The 20,030-nt window shown below is 34.1% G+C and overlaps 1 protein-coding gene across 1 annotated transcript in view; it reads left to right on the plus strand.

Annotated features, from left to right (window-relative positions):
• The window catches only part of WDR70 (WD repeat domain 70), a 233,168-nt gene that overhangs the window by 57,807 nt on the left and 155,331 nt on the right, over positions 1 to 20,030 (plus strand). Inside the window, exon 8 of the mRNA XM_006185141.3 lies at positions 14,035 to 14,188. Within this exon, the coding sequence (XP_006185203.1) occupies positions 14,035 to 14,188 (154 nt within the window). The remainder of the gene's footprint in view (positions 1 to 14,034; positions 14,189 to 20,030) is intronic.

Consider the following 20,030-nt stretch of genomic DNA (forward strand, 5'->3'; position numbering starts at 1 on the left):
AGTCTTTGAATGGATATATGTTTCCTTCTCTCTTAACCTAAATAGGGAATTGCTAGATCATATGGTAAATTTATGTTTAATATACTAATAACCTGAAAACTGTTTTCCAAAGCGACTGCACCATATTACATTCCCACCAGCAATATTATAAGGGTTCCAGTTTCTCTACATTCTCACTAACATGTGATTGTCTTTTTTGATGATAATCATTCCTGTGAGTGTGGAGTGACTAGTATTTACTTTTAAATTTAATGTGAATTTGTGGTTTTATAAGAGTTGTTAGTATAAGGAGCCCAGTTACATGTTCATACTCAGTTAAATAATATTATAGTAAAATTATTTGTCATCACAAAGTGATCTCCAAACCCGCTTTCCCACCAAAAGGAATGTATTATTACTGAAATTAAATGCACTACCTAAGGAATTGGGAAAAGTTGTAGAACAGTCTTCAAAATATATTGTGTTAAAACACAGTATAGAATAGTATATAGTTTTTTAAAAAGCTTGGAAAAATAATATAGTCTATTTGGTCATTTATGCATTAAGTATTCTTGGAAAGGTTCACAGGAAACCAATAACATTAGTTATCTGTGGGGCAAAGAACTGGTTATCTGGGAGACCAAGGTGAGAGGAAAATGTGTAATTATTTGCCCTTTAATATCTTTTGAGTTTTAGGCACCAGGTATATATATTACTTATTTAATACAGAAATTATTATTATTATTTTTTGCTCAAGAACAAAGATATGTTTTGTTTACTTAAAAGTAATGATAATAATGTGTGTCATTATCATAGCTAACATTTATTGAGTCTGGCCAAGTTCTTTGTATCAGTTAATCCTCATAACTGCCCCATGTCATAGGTTCTTACGTTATCTCCGTTTTACAGATGTGGAAATGGAGGCTTAGAGAGATTAATTAACTAGCCCAAAGTCATACAGTAAGTGATAGAACAGAGATTTGAATGCAGGCATTCTAACTGTAGAGCTTGTACCATTAATCAGTATGTTACACAAAGGCACAGTTGGATTAAAACCGTTCAGAGTAAGTGCCATCATAAACCATCAAGGATGTCTGTATTTGTTTAAATTCATTTATCTATAAGACTTAGTTATCTCAACAATTTATTTACTGCCTATGCCAGGTAACTGAAGTAATAATACTATTTTAGCTTTTAGATAAAGTTTTAAAATTAGTTTACAACTGATATTTATGCAGCATAGTAGTTCATTTATTTAACATAATTGTGTGATAAATTAGTGTGTTTTGTTAAGGCATTTATGCTTTCTTTTGTTTTTCATGTTATCAGTTAGTTCTAAAAAAAGAAACAAGATGGATAAAAATTCCTCTTGGAAAACTGAATTCATGATTTTGTGTATGAGTTGATGTGTAAAGAAGCAGAGTTACATAAATTTCAGTAATCATATCATTGTAACTCTCATTTCTCCTGGCTAATAGCTCATTAATTGAAATTCAAGTTAATAAAGTATTTTTGATTGAACTTTTTATAATTATTAATGAATTGGTAAACTTGCTTTATGAGTTTCTGTAGTAATGTTATTTTCTAAACTATTAGATTTTGCAACTCTTAGAGTAAGTAACCATAAGGCCAAATATGACTTTTCCCCTATAGATAATCATTCATCAGTGGCATCATTGATTAGGCTCTACTTGAGAAGCAAAGTAGAATATGAAATCCATCTAGCTACTTCAGTTTTGCACAACAGGATTTAATTTATTTGCAGCTAATCTTGGATATCACCAATAGGCAAGAAAAATTTGGATGATACCTTCATTTGTAAAGTTAGTAGGTTAATAAAATCACATGTCATTCTTGGTATATCAGAACAATCCTGGAGATGACAAGACTGTCTTGTGGTTTACTAGCTAGAAAGGAGGTTGTTCACATGGTCTGTAGGAAGGAAGTTCAGTGTGGGACCATGTGCATCACCAGAAAGGTTTAACATGTGGTGAAAGGGGTGTGGGAAAGCACAGTTAAAATTCTTTGGTAGACACCATATACCTGAATATATTTTCTCCTTTGATATTTTCCATTGTAAAATTCTATAAGCTTAAGGACGGTTTTTTGCTTAATTTCTTGGGTTTCTGTTACTGTCTGTAACTGCCATCAAGTTACATAATTTGTGAATTTTATCTTATTAACTAAAAACCAGTGACCTCTTGGATTGTGTCTCAGCTCAGATGTCAGCTCTTCAAAGAGACCTTTCCAACCTGTTAATAGTAGCTCATCTCCTCACCTCTCTACTGCCACCCACTCTATCCATTGCTTTGATTTGTTTTCTTTATAGCACTTATCATTATCAGAAATCATGATCTGTTTTTTATATTTGTTTACTTGTATGCCAGCACCTGGAATAGTGCCTGGCATATAATAGGAATTTATTATTCATTAAATAAATTATAAATAATAGAATATTTTCATATTTTTCTGCAAAAATTTCCTGTTGTGTGGAATAAAAAACCATTTCCACTAATATGTGCCTAGTTTTTTAAAAAAGAAAGGAAGTATAAAGATTTCTTTTCCTGGAAAATCTAAAATGTTTGGCTTAAACCATGTCAGTTCAGGGCAAATAAGGAGCAGGCGATTTTTGAAATCTCTGGCTCTGCATTGTTGTGATGCATTGGGCTTCAAGCCTCAGGTTGATATGTTTAGCTATTTTGAAAAACAAAAAACAGGACATGTAATCTCAAGGTAACTGATGAGCGATGCATCTTATCATTTCCATTCATTTTATATTAAAATTGACTGCGCTGAGCCATGTGTTCTACTTTCTGAAATGATATTTATAGTCCTTGGAATATATCTGTTGGTTTCTTTTTTTGATTAAATAGATCCAGAGTTCAAAGGAAAAAAAACCTACCTTTACCCAATATTTCACCCTTCTGAGTGAATCCTGGGTTCAGAAATTAAAAAAATTTCTGTTAGTAGAAATCAGAATGGGTGAGTCATTGTTCTAGCCATTGGGCATGATACAATGTCTTCTCTGCTTATTTCACTGAACTTGTGTCATAGCTGTCAGTTTTGGTGAAGATAAAAGGAAATTTCATTACTCTCCCAGACTTCCATTGAAGTATTTTCCCCGCCTTTCCTTTCAATAGTGACTGGTTTATATAAAATTCAATTCTACAACTGAGCAATAGTCCAGGGTCTATATGTATGTTGGGTAAAAACTTGAATTCTGAGTTATAAGTCTGAGTTTGAATTCTGCTTTAACCAGTTCATTTGCTGTATGACTAAGCAACTTATTTAATCACTTTGACTCTTGGTTTCTTTCTCTGTAAATAAGGTGAACAATTTCATTTCTTTGGGTTGTGATAATGATTAATGAATAATGTATGCACAGTGTGTGGCTTGGCACTGGGTAAAGCACTGTAAATATTGGCTTTTTCTGTCTTAGTTATTGTTTAACATGAAGGAATTTCAGTACCTAAACTTTGACAAGTTATTATCTTTTCTGTATTACTTCTCATTACTTAAGATTTTGTTAGCACCATGAAATTGGATTGTGCTTCTAAAAACTTAGACTACTTTTTAAGCTGTTATCTGTCCTGATTTCCTTTTTATAAGTGCTTGATATCCAGTTTTGATTGTCTACTATCTCTTCTCCATTTCCCTTTTCTTCTTTCTGACCCAGTTCTCTTTTTCTTATTTTTTCTACAATCTTTGAAAATATCTTAAAATTAGTCCACTTTACTAATTTCTCACTGTTTTAATTCAGTTCTTTATTGCTTTTGATGAATTTTTAAAAATTAAATATTATTTTTAAATGAACTTTAAAAAAGTCATATTTATTCAAGTATGATTTATATACAGCAATACTTTTTAAGTGTACAGTTCTACAAGTTTTGAGAAATGTGTAGTCATGTTGCCACCATCACCACCATCACAATCAAGTTATAGAACATTTTTGTTATCCCAGAAAGTTCCCTCTAGCCACTTTGCAGTCATTCCCTTTTCCTGGTAGACTTTTGGGTTGCTTCCAGTTTCTAGGTATTATGAATCAAGCTGCTTCCTCATTTAAATCTTACGTAGAATACTGCAGCAGTCTGATTCCTCCCACTATTCATGCTCAGTCCCCTTAATACCTTCCTGACGCATTTTGACTAAAACTCAAATGCTTTGCTATGATTTCTAAAGTCCTTCCTGATCTGACTCCTGCCCATTTTTTCTCTTTTCTTAGTGTGATCTAGCAGAATGTCTGAGGGATTTTACACAGTACTTTTTTTCCTGCTTAGAATACTCTTCCCCATCCCCTGCTACCTGCTCCCTCCTCACAAACATGGTTAGTTTCTTATGCTTATGCTTAGGTTGCTACCTGAATACTGCTTTTCTAGAGAGCCTCTCTAAACAAGGGCTCTCCCATTATTTGCTCCCTCAACACCTTTTATTCATTGTTACATGCTGAGCCCCTGTTGTTCTGCTATTAGAATTAAGCCTTGAGTTATTTCCAACATAAACATTATCATAAAGGAAGTTATTGGGAATAATCAGAACAAGGACTTAGCTTTTTCTAGTCATCTTCATTGGTTGACTCTTTTTCATTATATTCTTTAATCTTCAGAAGATATGAAAATGTATTGTTTAGATATTCAGGTCTGTTGTCTTTTGGACTTATCCTATTTTGTAGCATGGAACTTGTCTGTGAGATCATATAAAGTCATGAAGCTAATAAGCCGTACTTGAGTGGTAGAGTGATTTTATCACATTTATAAACAAGACTATACATTTTAATGAGGGAAAGAGTTATTGATTGGCTTTAGTAAAATTATATTTAGTCCTGGATAGCAATTTTCTGTGGCTTTAGTTTTGTTTGACAGATAATATGATTTTGTAAAGTTACTACTAGCTTCCTAAACTTTAGTATATTTGAGTCAATAGGTGATATATTCCTAATTAGTTTTGCACTCGAAATCTATTCTTAAGTGTAAAAGCTAAAATGTTGAAGTAGCTGAAGATTTATTTTAGCATGGAGTAAATCAGTATTTTCTTATATTCTCATACAGAAACCTTTGATGATTCTGTCTCATGTCTCTTGCTTTCTTGACCTGGTACCAACACTAAATAATATATTTCGCATACTTGGAAGGAACAGACAATTTCATTAAATTCTATTGTAAGATGGCATACAAATCTGAAAGTACATTTTCTCTATTACTGCCTTACATTTTCAAGAATGTAGTAGTATTTATATTTGGCATAGTGCTTGAGTTTTGTGAGTGGATACAAAAAAATAAAAAAGATGTAAGAATGTTTCTCTTGAGCATTTTGGTTAGTAGTAATTAAAACATGCTAAACTTATACTAACTTGTAACAGATTTGAAATATTCCGTGTATTCAATTCAAATGTATTCATTACAGCTAGCTACCAAGATTTTATACCCCTCATAATCTTAAAGAGACCTGGAAATAAAGTAGTAGTAGTAGTGACAACTACTTGTCTCACATACCGTACTAGAAGCCTTTGTGTGTATTATTTTTAATCCTCACCCCAGTCCTCTAAGTATTATTTTTCAGTGGAGGAAACCAGGACTCAGCAAAGATATAAAGCTGGTCCATGAACTATGTGTCTCAGGAACTTAGTGCTGCCATCTAGTTCCATCTACTAATTTGGAAAGAAACTGGAAAGACTGAGTCTAGTGAGGCCGAAGGGCTTGCTCATTATCACACAGCTAGTTAGCTGCAGAGCGAGGACTTGGATCCCTGGCCTCCTGACTCACATTCCGGTGCGCTTTTCACTATATCAGGACACCTTGGCTCCTGAGCCCCAAGTGACAGCCCCAAACAGCTGTGTTTATCTGTCTTGCATGTCCCAGCTTGTTTTGCTAGCAGAGCAAAAACTACTTAAAAGGATCCTCAATCTTCACCTTCCCACTCCCCTCCACTTACACTCATGTACTCCCACTTGCCCCATGAATAACTTCACAGAAGGAATTGTGCAATGTCACTAAGCCTTCCTCTGGTGTCAGAGTTACTCCCTGAGAGAACATTCACTTCCTCATGACTCCAGTTTACTGTCAGATTGGCTTTCCCTCTCTTCTCTTTGATCGGAATCTTGGTTGTTTAGGCAAGGAATTTGAGAAGCAGATGTTACACCCCTTGAACAAGCCCTTTAATTCTCCTTAGTACTGTGTCTAATGACTCTTAATCCTGTCCTTTTAACTCTGTGGCTAGCAGAATTAAGAGCGAAGTGGGACAGGAATGGTGAGCTTGATGCTGAACATTTCATTTTAATGTTGGCAAAGAATGCACGTGAAAAACAGTGAGACAGAGGGAAAACGTTAATTTGTCCTATAAAGCTAAAAAGCAAGATGAATATTAGTGTTGGCTTGCTGAGATTTTGTATTTCCCTCCAAAAGTAAATAGAGCAGTTTGGTAGAGCAAATATCCAGAGAAATGGAGCCACTGAACTGTTTTTACTACTATCTTCTTAAATTTCATGTGTCTTTTTGATTTTCATTTCCCTTTGGAAATAAAAATGATTCACCAGAAAAGACAAAGCTATTGCTTAAAGTATTTGATCTTTATGTTTACTGAAAAAAATTAAGACCCTCCCCAGATAGGAGTACTGTTAACAAAGACACACCCTGTGAACTATTGGTTCACTCTATTACTTTACAGACTTTGGTTTAGTAGTCTGAACTCTCTAATTATCAAAGATCTAATCTGTTTGTTCATGTATAAAAAATTAGACTAAATGGCCTACAGTTTTCTTAGTTCCTAATTAATCGCTTGAGATTTGGTATACCAGGGGCTGATTAGAAGAGAGATACCAGACAGTAATTTGAACATGGAAAGCTTATTATAAAGAATTACTAACTATAACAGGAGATTGGAGTAATGAGGGATTGGCTAGTAAAAAGTAAAGGGAACTCAACAGAATATAGGAATAGCAGATAAAAGGAGCAGCCTTACCCTTAGCGTATAGATAGAACATTTAAGAAAGAGGCCTCCAGGTTGGAGATCCAGACCCTATTTGAGAGGGCAAGGCTGTGTGGCTCACTAAATGATAAAGAAGTTGCTGTGGGCTGTGACTGCAGAACTTGACACCTCTCTCACCAGATCACTTTGCTACAAAACTGCCTGAGAGAGGTGCTGGGGGAAGCTGCTGGTGCTACCAGATACTGACTACTGTGCACTTCAGAAGCCTGCGAGTGGAGAAGCTGGACCAACTGCAGGAGCTGGACTCTGGAGAAGCCATGTGTGGTGCAGGAACCTACCAAGAGGAGCACACGACCCAGGGAGGAAAACCTCTTTCTCCTGCAATGTCACTTATCGAGCATTACAGATAAAACTTAACATCATGACAGCTGGCATAGGAAAATATTTAAAGGGCCCCCATCCATTTTTGCAGAGCAGGCAGTGAAGGGTGTATTTGGAGCTGAGAGGCAGTAAATGGACAACTGACATGTTTGGTCAAACAAGTAATTTTATATTTTATTATTATTGGTGCCTCCTTATGGACTTAATTTAAATTTGGGACCCTGGTCAGAATTTTGCTCCTTCCTTCCCAGTGTTTCAGAAAGGATGTCATGAGGCTAGAGAGATTTTCTTTTTTCGGAAGGAAGGACCCTGGGCAGTAGCCTTGCCTTTGCTTTTCTAGGTTCCTTTTTCATGAACATCTGGTTTGGGAGTTTCAATTTTTCATTTACCTTGACATTTCAGTATTGGGTATTGTGGTGAAATTCCTCACACTGTCACATGTTCTAACTTTAGAGCCCACTCAGATCTTTGTCTAAATTTTCTTTGCCACTGGAATCACTACTCTGAATTAGTAAATTAAGAATGGCTTTTTGCAGAATAAATATTTCAAAAACTATCAGCTAGAATTTCAGCATTTTAGGAAAAAATCAGTATAAATTGTGAGCAACAGTTTCTAGTAAGTGGTGGCTAGACATAAACACAGTTCATTGGTAAGTATCTGATTTGGATTTGGTAATCAATCAGGAAGAATAAATTCTGATGAGGCCTAGCTAGACACACATAAATTTTTAACTTTTTATATATATTCTATTTTTAGAAAACAAAATTATCATGAGTTAATAGCTTTTTTCCTGAAATACCCATTTATTTCTCAGCTTTGAAATTATAGACTTAGAAAGTAAATTGGACTAAATGGCCTAAAATTTTGTTAAAATTGTTTTATTATTAAAGTTGATTTTATTTTGGGATTGGCTTGTCAGGATAAATCAAGGAGTTTAAACAGAGTTACATTCATAAAGGAAGCTATAGTTGAAGACAGCTTTTAAAAAAAAATGTTCATTTTTATTTTTGAGAGAGAAATTTTATATTTTCAGCTTTAATTATTAAGTTGGTTCTTCTCCACCAGAATTTTTAAAATTAAAGATAGTTGATTTACAATATTAGTTTCAGTTGAACAATATAGTGACTGATTATTTTTATTGATTATATGCCATTTAAATTTATTATAAAATATTGGCTACATTCCCTGTGATGTACATCATATCCTTATATCTTATTTATTTTATACATAGTAGTTTTTACCTCTTAGCCCCCTACCCTTTTCTGTCCCTTTTCCCCATCTCTCTTCCCACTGGTAATCATTGGTTTGTTCTCTGTATCTGTGTTTGTTTTGTTATATTTATTTGTTTGTTTTATTTTTTAGATTCCACATATGAGAGATAACATACAGTATTTGTCTTTCTCTGTCTGACTTATTTCACTAAGCACAATACCCTCCTGGTCCATTCATGTTGTTGCAAAGGCAATATTTTATTCTTTTTTATAGCTGAGTCATATTACATTGTGTATATATACTCCACCAGAATTCTTTATGAGTTTGTGTATTAATATCTATTTAAGATGTTTAATTATTTGCTTTCCACTCGTGGTTGTTTAGGGATTTCTTTTTTTAAGAGAACAACACCTGTGATAGCATACCTTTAAGATCGCTTTGATGTGATACTTTACTTTGCCACGTGTGAAAAATGTTACAGACTATTTTTTAGGATGGTGAATAAGATTTTTACCTGAGGAGTTTACTTCAAGAGTCGTTTCTAAATTTGTGACTAGAAGTCACATTTAGGAGCTATACATTATATAGTATGTAAGGTGTACCATTCTATACATACTGTTTTACAACCTACTTTTTAATGTTTATATATTGTCACAAACAGTATACGGGTGGAATTTTTCTCAAATTTATATCCACTTGACAAGCATTTATAGAGCACTTCCTATGTGCTGATGGTGTTAGGGTTTTGGGCATAGAACCCGACATAAATATAGTCCTGTCCTTGGAGGTTTCATTCTGGTGAGGAAAGACCAACTAAAAACAAACAAACAAAATGACAGATAGTGGCAAGTGCTATGGGGAAGTAAAGAACAGTTCCATTCTTAGAAACAGTTGCGTACCTTTTTTAGTTTGTACTTCTGAGGATTTCCTTTTGTCTCCTTAACAACATGTGACTCTGACATATGGCCATAGCTGGGGTGGGGTCGGGATCTATCCTTAAAGCATCATGTCCATAGGCTGGCCTCAAGTGTATGAAGAAGTCTCATGGTCTTGCTCCTCGTAACTGTGGTCCTCTACACTGTCTGGTAATTGGCCATGTCTTTTACTGTTTATATGGGGCATTTGCTTATATTTTGGGAAGTGTCTCTTCCTATTTTGCTTACTTCTTAGTGTGTTTTTGGTCATTATATTTTTTAAAAACTGGTTGTATTTTAGAAGTTCTTTATATTTATTAGACAGGAACTGTTTGCCAGTTACATGTGTTGTGAATATTTTCCCCTAGTCTGTGACTTGGCTTATTTATATTCTTGGGGGGTGGGGGTGTAGCTCAGTGGTAGAGTGCATGCTTAGTGTGCACAAAGTCCTGGGTTCAGTCCCCAGTACTCCCATTAAAAAATCCAAAAAACCACTCCCCCAAACCCATTCATATTCTTAATGTCTTTTATTAAGGTTTTTGAAATAGTTGAATTATTTTTCCTCCTCTAGTTTATTATTGTAGAAAAATCACATGAATTGACTGGATGTTAAACCCAAATTGCCTTCCTGAAATAAATCTTACTTGATTGTATTGTATTTTTCCTTTACATATTGCTAGATTTGATTTGCTAGTATTTTGTTTAGGACTTTTTGCATCTTTGTTCATAAGGGATATTGGCATGCTGTCTTCCTTTTTACAATGTTCTTGTCAGATTTTGGTATCAAGATTTTTCTGTCCTCATGAAAAGAATTGGAAATAATTCCTACCATTTTTGTTCTCTGGAGATCTTTGGATATAGTTTACTATTTTTTTTCTAGCTTTTTGAAATGGATGTTTAGATCATTGATTAAAACTTTTTTGGGGGGTAATATATGCATTTAAGTGTGTAAATTTTCTTCTAACTTTGGCTTTGGCTGAATGTCACAAGTTCTAATCCATTGTGTTTTCATTATCGTCCAATTAAAAATATTTTCTAGTTTCTCTCTCTTTTTAATTGAAGTATAGTCCATTTACAATGTTGTGTCAATTTCTGGTATATAGTACAATGTTTCAGTCATACACATATATTCCTTTATATATTCTTTCTCATTATAGGTTACTACAAGATATTGAATATAGTTCCCTGTGCTATATAGTATGAAATTGTTGTTTATCTATTTTATATATAGTATCCAATTTCTCTTGCATTTTCTTCTTTGACCTAGGGATTATTTACAAGTATTGCTTAATTTTCAAACATTTGGTGGTTTTCAAATTATTTTTAAAAATTGCATTCTAACTTAATTCCACTAGGATTAGAGCACATATTCTATGTGGTTTTAGACTTTTGGCATTTTGGGAACTATATCTGCAGGCCAGTATGTATCAATTTTTAAAGCATGATTTGTATGCTTAAGTGTATTTTGCTGTTGTTGGTACAACATATGTAAATCAGTTGTTTATTAATTATGTTGTTCAAATCTTCTATTTCCTTTCTGATCTTTTTATTTGCTTACAGTAGCAGCTACTAGAAAAGTCACATTCCCAGTATGACTGTGGATTTGCCTGTTTCTTCATTTAGTTTTGTTGTTTTTTGCTTTATGTACTTAAAGATGTATCATTAGGTGCAAGTACATCTATAATATCATCTTGGTGGATTTCACCTTTCATCATTATGAAATGTCCTTTTTATCTTCAGTAATCTTCTTTGCTTTAAAGTCTACTACCCTGCCTATTATTAGCAGATATACCAGCTTTCTTTTAGTCAGTTCTTTTACTTTAACATTATCTCTCTTTGTATAAAGTGTCCCTTTTAAGTGAAAGTTTATTTTTTATTCATTCTTATAAACTTTGCCTTTTAATTGGAATATTTAGTTTAATTATACTTAATGTAATTGCTGTTAAGTTTGAGCATAAGTTGACCATCTCATTCATTGTTTTCTATTTGTCCAGACTGATTTCCCCTTTATTGTCTTTTCTTTTGCGTTAGTTTTCAAAATATTATATAGTTTCCTCTTAGTTAGCTTGTTATTGTCTCTTACTGTTCTTTTCATGGTTACCGTAAAGATTACATCATATATTTTTATACTAGACTTAAATTTTATTAAAAATTAGTTCTTTTACTCCTTCCCAACCAATGCAGTGACTTTGGAACATTTACTATATGTAACTACATTTATCCTCTCCCATCCTTTTGCAGTCATTTTCATGTATTTCAATTTTATATATGGGCATGTGTGTGTATGTGCATTTTAATTCCCATATTATTATTTTATGCAGCCAATAGACACTGAAATTTACTTATATATTCTCGCTTTCTGTTATTCTTCATGCCATATTGTGTCTTTAGGCTTTAATTTGGGATCATTTTCTTTCTGTGTGAAGAGCTCTTTGTAGTAGTGTAGTCAGTTGTTGACAAATTTTTTAGTCTATATTTTTCTGAAAACATCTTTATTTTGCCTTGATTTTTACTGATTTTGTAATTCCATCTAGGCAGTTATTTTTATTCAGAACTTCGAAGATATCATTGCATCGTCCAGAATTTTTGTTGCTTCTGTGGAAAAATCATCTATTAGTTTTATTTTTACTCTTTTGAAGGAATTTTCCCCCTGCTCTAGCTGTTTTAAAGGTTTTACCTTTGTCTATGACTTTCAGCAGTTTTACTGTGATGTGCCTGGGTTTGGTTTTCTGCTACCCAATTGGGGTTTATAGTATTTACTCAACCTCTGGTTTAGTGTCTTTTATCATTTTCCCCAGTTTTGACGGTTAACTCTTCACATATTGCATCTCTCTACTTCCATTCTGCCTACTTTCACATGTCTATCTTCATGCATCTTCCCCACATCTCTTTTTCTCAGTCTCTTGATCTTTCTAGGTTTTATCTTTCATCTCTTGGAGAGCATGTTTCTCACCAATGTAGTTGATACTTGTTACTCACCTGTTAGAGTTAACATGCTATCATCAAGATCATGGACCAGCATGAATTTCTTTGGATTGTCCAGGTGATCCCAATCCCTTGGGATTACGTTAAGACAAAGATCTGGAAAATTAACATAGCCCTGCTTCAAGCATGTAAATGTATGCTGCTGTTGATTTAAATGTGAATGTCAAGTGCTTTTGGTTTTTCTTAGTAATTACCTGACAGAGAGCAGTAATCCTGTTTTTATATACTGCCAGATAAGCCCTCTGACTTTTGCACTGTAGTCTTTAATTGGTGATTAATTATCCTTAACCTTTCATTGTCTTTCTTCATTGTATTGGCTGCCCCTAGCAGTAGCTAGCCAATTCCATAGACCTTTTCATAACCTCTTTTCCTGTATCTCTCCAATGCCTGAAATATTACGCCAGCTGTGCCTTCCCTTTTACCAACAAAGTTTTAGCAATTGCACTGTTGCAGTATATCAGGGACTATGTACCACCAAAGATGGGGTCCTCATTGCTAACCAGTGAGTAATTGATACCACTCCAAAATCACATTTTGGATTAGACTTCATAGGACTACTTTTGCTACCAACTCTTTCAGGTCAGGTTCCCCTAAAACACACTTTGAATCTTCAGAATTTGCATGCAGGAGGTTTGTTGAGGCATGGTTCTGGGATCAACTCCTATGAGAGAAGGTGCAAGGGAAACAGCATTAGGAAGATGGAGAAACTGAATTGCCATGTAGTTGCAACTGCAGCCTCAGCTGATTCCCACAAGGGAGATCTGAAGCCAGAATAACCCTTCTGAGATATTCAGGATTGAAACAGAGGGCTGCACCGTTTTACTGAGCATTGACCAATCATTGAATGTGGGCTGCTTTGGAATGGCAACATAACCTTGGGTGAGGGAGTTCTCTGCAACTCAGGGAAATTCTTGAAGTTTCAGTTGTAAGCCATCAGCAGGCCAAATCCTGGAAGCTGGGGGAATGAGTATTTCAGTCCTGAAAGGGTTGATGTGGATGGTACACCACAGCGTTCACTGCAGCCACAGTGGGAAGATCACTTTTAGTGGAGTGGTGAGGGTGGGAAGGATACCATAGTGCTAGAAAAATAAGAGAGGAGATAAAACCTTGTTCAGATAGCTTAGCTATGAAGGAGAGGAGAGAGGATAGTCAGAAATTCCTGAGGAGACTAGAAGGGATGGGTCTCAGAATATAGGTAGTAGATATGCCTTGGATAGGAAGAGGTTTACTTTCACCACTGTAATCAAAGAGAACAAGCAAGAGAGGAGTTCAGATACAGATAAGTTTATAATAGTGATGGGAGGAAGTTGAGGCAGTTTTTATATGTTTCTTCTGGAAAAGGACAGGAATAATTAATAGCTGAAAGAGGGGGAGTTGTCTGGGTTGAAGATTGAAGGTGCGTAGAGAGGACTTTAATAGATTGCTTTGGAGAGTGAGAGGAGAGCTTAGCGGGACATCCGCTGGTGTTGAGGGCCAATTGGAGGTTGATGTTTCTGGTTTTGTACAATTATCAATTTGTGTAGTTGTATGACTTTTTTTTCTGACAACACTTAATGTAGTGAAAGTATAAACATGTTCAGTTTCTTACCAGACTATTTTCTTTTCTTTCTTCTTCTTCTTTTTTTTTTTTTTTTTGCATAGCCATCAGATCAAGTCATTACAGTATAGTAACACAGGAGACATGATTCTTGTTGTATCTGGAAGTTCTCAGGCCAAAGTGATTGACAGAGACGGTTTTGAAGTAATGGAATGTATAAAGGGAGACCAGTATATTGTGGATATGGCCAACACCAAGGTAAGTAGTAAACAGAATATTTTAGTGAATTTAATTAATTTGGTACACATTTATTAATAACTTGTTTGTGCTGCCACAATTCACCCCAAAAGTTAGTGTCTTGCTTTAAGTAATTTATTATTTATCACAATTCTGTACATCGACCTGGAAGTTCTTCTGCTTCATAGTGTCAGTTAAGGCTCTAGGATAGTTGTAAGGTTAAAATGATTTCACTCGGATGGTTTACAGTTGGTGCTTTACCCATCTGCATCTCTTTCTCTCTTCCTCTTCCCCCTGCCACTTCTCTCTCTCATATTCTCTCCTCCAACCCTCATTTCTCCTTCTATATGTCTAGTTTGGACTTTCTCACAATGTGGTGGACTTAGTGTGGTTTGACTCCTTGATGACTGGGTTGCATTTCCATGAAGAATGAAAATGGGATCATTTAATATATACTAATTTTAAAATATCATCATCCCACTAAAAATCTTTACATGAAAAGACTGATGAGACTCTCTTTCCTTCTTGTTCTAAAGCCTAGTACATAGTAGGTTTGTGGTGGACTGTGTTTCCAAAGATGGCTGCATTCATATCTCCCACTCCACATGATATTTTACAATGTGATCTTGCCATTCCTCTGTCAAATGGTGGAGTCTGTCTCCTCTCTCCCCAAATTTTGTCTCCTTCTATCATGCTATGTAAGACTTGATGCCAGACCTTAATAAATCTGAAGTTTTAGCCAAGAAAATTTCAAGAAGAAAGGAATCTGGTTGGTTCCATATCTGGCTATTTCTGCAGTTTCAGGCTTATATATAGTACATATAGTAAGATTATTAGTAAAGTAGGACAAGGGTATATAAATAAGTCCATGTATAAAAATAGGAAATTAAAATATTAAATTAATTACCAATATGCAAAAAATAACTATATATTGTAACTGTATATTATAACTCCCTCAACCCTGTCTAATATTATCTCTATTTTGATTTCAAAATCATGGTTAATATTTACTCTCTCCATTTCCCAGAAGCAAATGTAATTAATTGACCATTTGTGTAGGAAATATTACTTTTAACTTAATTGTAGTCTTTGGCTTGAGTGATGAGCTTTAGAAATGTAAGAATTATTACTTGAAAGAACCAGATTTCATGGGACACTTTTTTCTTAACTTTTAAACCTCTTTTCTGATTTCAAGAGTAATTAGTAACTTGTGGCTCCACTGGAAAATTCAATACATAGGACATTAAAGTAAACTATTAAATATATCTAATCTATTATGATAAAATATTATATACTTCAAATATAAAGAAGACTTTCTAATTACACTGTTAAATTGTTATATTGTTAAATTTGTATCTCTAATCTTTATATCACTGTGTTTTTTTAATTTTTGAAGTTTTTATTGAAATTTCATTAAATCTACAGATAATTTTTGGAAGAACTGTCATTTTTACAATATTAGGTCTTCTAATCCTTAAACATAGGCTATCACCCCATTTACTTCAGTCCTTAATTTCTCTCAATAGTTTTTCCCACTGATTCCTGAAAAATCTTGTGTATAAATTTTTATAAACTTTATGGACTCTGTTGGATTTTTTTTCATCTTTTTTTAAAACAGCTTTATTGTGGTATAATCTCTGTACAATAAACTGTGCATATTTCAGATGTACAATATGATGAATTTGATACATGTATACACATATGAAACCACCACCACAATCAAGATACCTAACATTTCCATCACTCCCCAAGAGGTGCAAATTTCAAATTCCCAACTTATCTCTTCCCACCCCTTTTACCCCCCAGTAACCATAAATTTGTTCTCTATGGCCATGAGTCTGTCTCTGCTCTGTAAACAGGTTCATTTGTGTCTTTTTTTTTACATTCCACATATGAGCTTTATCATATGGTGTTTTTCTTTCTCTTTCTGGCTTACTTCGCTTAGAATGATTAGTTCCAGTTCCATCCATGTTACTGTAAATGGCATTATTTTATTCTTTTTTGTGGCTTAGGAGTATTCCATTGTGTATATATACCACAACTTCTTTATCCAGTCATCCATCAATGGACATTTAGGTTGTTTCCATGTCTTGGCTATTGTAAATAGTGCTGCTATGAACAATAGGGTCCATGTATCTTTTTGAAATATATTTTTCTCTGGATGTATGCCCAGTAGTGGGATCGCTGGATCATATGGTAAGTTTATTTTTAGTTTTTTAAGGAACCTCTGTCCTGTCCTTCATAGTGACTGCACCAATTTACATTCCTACGAATGGTGTAGGAGGATTCCTTTTTCTCCATACTCTTTCCAGCATTTATTGTTTGTGGACTTTTTTATGATGGCTATATCTGAGGTGATATATCATTATAGTTTTGATCTGCATTTCTCTAATGATTAGCGATGTTGAGCATCTTTTCATGTTCCTGTTGGCCATCTAGATATTTTCTTTGGAGAGATGTCTATTTAGGTCTTCTGCCCACTTGTTGATTGGGTTATTTTTTTTTCTCTTTTTTTTTGGTTTTAAGCTGTATGAGCTGTTTGTATATTTTGGAAATTAGTCACTTGTTGGTCACATCACTTGCAAATGTTTTCTCCCATTCTGTAGGTTGTCTTTTCATTTTGTTAATGGTATCTTTAGCTGTGCAAAAGCTTTTAAGTTTAATTAGGTCTCATTTGTTTATTTTTTATTTGTTTATTTGGAGATGGTTCAAAAAAAGTATTGCTGTCATTTATGGCAGAGTGTTCTGCCTATCTTTTCCTCTAGGAGTTTTATAATATTTGGTCTTACATTTAGGCCTTTAATCCACTTTGAGTTTATTTTTGTATATGGTGTTAGAAAATGTTCTAATTTCAGTCTTCTATGGGTAGCTGTCCAGTTTTCCCATCACCATTTATTGAAGACACTGTCTTTTCTCCATTATATATTCTTGCCTCCTTTGTTGTGGATTAATTTACCGAAAATGTGTGGCTTTATTTCTGGACTTTGCCATTGATCTATATGTCTGTTTTTGTGCTAGTACTGTATTATTTTGATTACTGTAGCTTTGTAGTATAGTCTGAAGTAAGGGAGCATGATTCCTTCAGCTCAGTTCTCCTTTTTCAAGATTATTTTGGCTATTAGGGGTCTTTTGTGTTTCCATACACATTTTAACATTTTTTTTGTTGTTGTTACAGCTTTGTGAAAAATGTCATTGGCAATTTGATATGGTTTACATTGAATCTGTAAATTGCCTGTTAGTATGGCCATTTTAACAATATTGATTCTTCCAATCCAAGAACATGATATATCTTTCCATTTGTTTATGTTGTCATCTACTTCTTTCATCGGTGTCATACAGTTTTCGGAGTACAGGTCCTTTGCTTCCTTGGGTATGTTTATTCCTAGGTATTTTATTATTTTTGCTGTGATGGTAAATGGTATTGTTTCCTTAATTTCTTTTTCTGCTATTTTGTTGTTAGTGTATAGAAATGCAACTGATTTCTGCATACAGCTGCAACTTTAGCAAATTCATTGATGAGCTCTAGTAGTTTTCTGGTAGTGTCTTTAGTATTTTCTATGTATAATATATGCCATCCACAAACAGTGACAGTTTTACTTCTTCTTTTCCAATTTGGATTCCTTTTATTTCTTTTTCTTCTCTAATTGCTATGGCTAGGACTTCCAAATCTATGTTGAATATGTGGCAAGAGTGGGCATCTTGGTCTTGTTTCTGATCTTAGAGGAAATGCTTTCAGCTTTTCATTGTTAAGTATGATGTTAGCTGTGGGCTTGTCATATATGGCCTTTATTATGTTGAGGCATGTTCGCTCTCTGCCCACTCCCTGGAATGTTTTTATCATAAGTGGATGTTGAATTTTATCAAAAGCTTTTCCTTCATCTGTTGGTGAAAATGATCATATGGTTTTTATTCTTCAATTTGTTAATGTGGAGTATCACATTGATTGATTTGCAGATAATGAAAAATCCTTGCATCCCTAGGATAAATCTCACTTGATTGTGGTATATGATCCTTTTAATGCATTGTTGGAGTCAATTTGCTAGTATTTTGTTGAGGATTTTTGCATCTATATTCATAAGTGATACTGGCCTGTAATTTTCTTTTTTTTGTGGTATCTTTGTCTGGTTTTGGGATCAGGGTGATGATAGTCTTATGGAATGAGTTTGGAAGTGTTCCTTCCTCTGCAATTGTTTGGAATATTTCAGAAGGGTAAGTATTAACTCTTCTCTAAATGTTTGGTAGAATTCGCCTGTGAAGCCATCTGGTCCTGGACTTTTGTTTTTTGGGAGTTTTTAAATTACTGGTTCAATTTCAGTACTGGTAATTGGTCTATTCATATTTTCTATTTCTTCAGTCTTGGCAAATTTTTTCTTTCTAAGAAATGATCCATTTCTTCTAGGTTGTTCTTTTTGTTGGTGTATAGTTGCTCCTAGTAGCCTCTTAATGATCCCTTGTATTTCTGTGGTGTCAGTTGTAAAGTCTCCTTTTCATTTTTGATTTTATTAATTTGGGCCATCTCCCTTTTTTCTTGATGAGTCTGACTAAAGGTTTATCAATTTTGTTTATCTTTTCAAGGAACCAGCTTTTAGTTTCATTGATGTTTTCTATTGGTTTTTTAGTCTCTATTTCATTTATTTCTGCTCTAATCATTATGATTTCTTTCCTTCTACTAACTTGGGGTTTTGTTTGTTCTTCTTTCTCCAATTGCTTTAGGTATAAGGTTAGATTGTTTATTTGGGATTTTTCTTGTTTCCTGAGGTAAGCTTGTCTCGCTATAAACTTCCATCTTAGACTGCTTTTGCTGCATCTCAGAGGTTTTGTATCATTGTTTTCGCTTTCATTTGTCTCAAAGTAGTTTTTTTTTTTTTTTCTGTGATTTCTTCAGTGAGCCATTGGTTGTTTAGTAGCATATTATTTAGCCTCCATGTGTTTGTGGTTTTTGCAATTTTTCTCTTGTAGTTGATGTCTAATCTCATTGCGTTGTGGTTGGAAAACATGCTTGATATGATTTTAGTTTTTCTTAAATTTACCAAGGCTTGCTTTGTGGTCCAGCATGTGATCAATTCTGGAGAATGCTCCATGTGCATTTGAGAAAAACGTGTATTCTGCTGCTGTCAGATGGAATGCTCTATAAATATAAATTAAATTTATCTGGTCTAATGTGTCATTTAAAGCCTGTATTTCCCTATTGATTTTCCATCTGGATGATCTTTCCATTGATGTAAGTGGGATATTAAGGTCCCCCACAATTATTGTGTTATTGTCGATTTCTCCTTTTACGTCTGTTAATAATTGCCTTGTATATTGAGGTGCTCCTATGTTGGGTGCATATATATTTGCAATTGTTACATCTTCTTGAATTGATCCCTTGAGCAATCCCTTGATTGTCCCTTTTTTTGTCTCTTGTAACAGTCTTTATTTTAAAATCTATTTTGTCTAATGTAAGTATTGCTACATCAGCTTTCTTTTGGTTTCCATTTGCATGGAATATCTTTTTTCCATTCCTTCACTTTCAGTCTGTATGGTCTCTAGCTCTGAAGTGGGTCTCTTGTAGACAGCATAAATATGGGTTTTATTTTTGTATCTGTTCGTCCAGTCTGTGTCTTTTGGTTGGAACAGTTAATTGATTTACATTTAAGGTAATTATTGATATGTGTATTCTTATTGTTGCCATTTTGTTAATTGTTTTGATTTAGTTTTTTAGGTCTTTTTTTCTCTTTCTTCTTTTTGTCCTCTTTCTTCTTTTTGTTCTCTTGTGGTTTGATGACTATAGAGTTACATTGGTTTGTGGTTACCATGAGGTTTTGGTATAGAAACGTATATATCATGATTGTTATAAGTTGCTGATCACTTAATTTCAGAT

This window comes from Camelus ferus, chromosome 3 (assembly GCF_009834535.1).
Source record: "Camelus ferus isolate YT-003-E chromosome 3, BCGSAC_Cfer_1.0, whole genome shotgun sequence".
Classification (NCBI taxonomy): Eukaryota; Metazoa; Chordata; class Mammalia; order Artiodactyla; family Camelidae; genus Camelus; species Camelus ferus.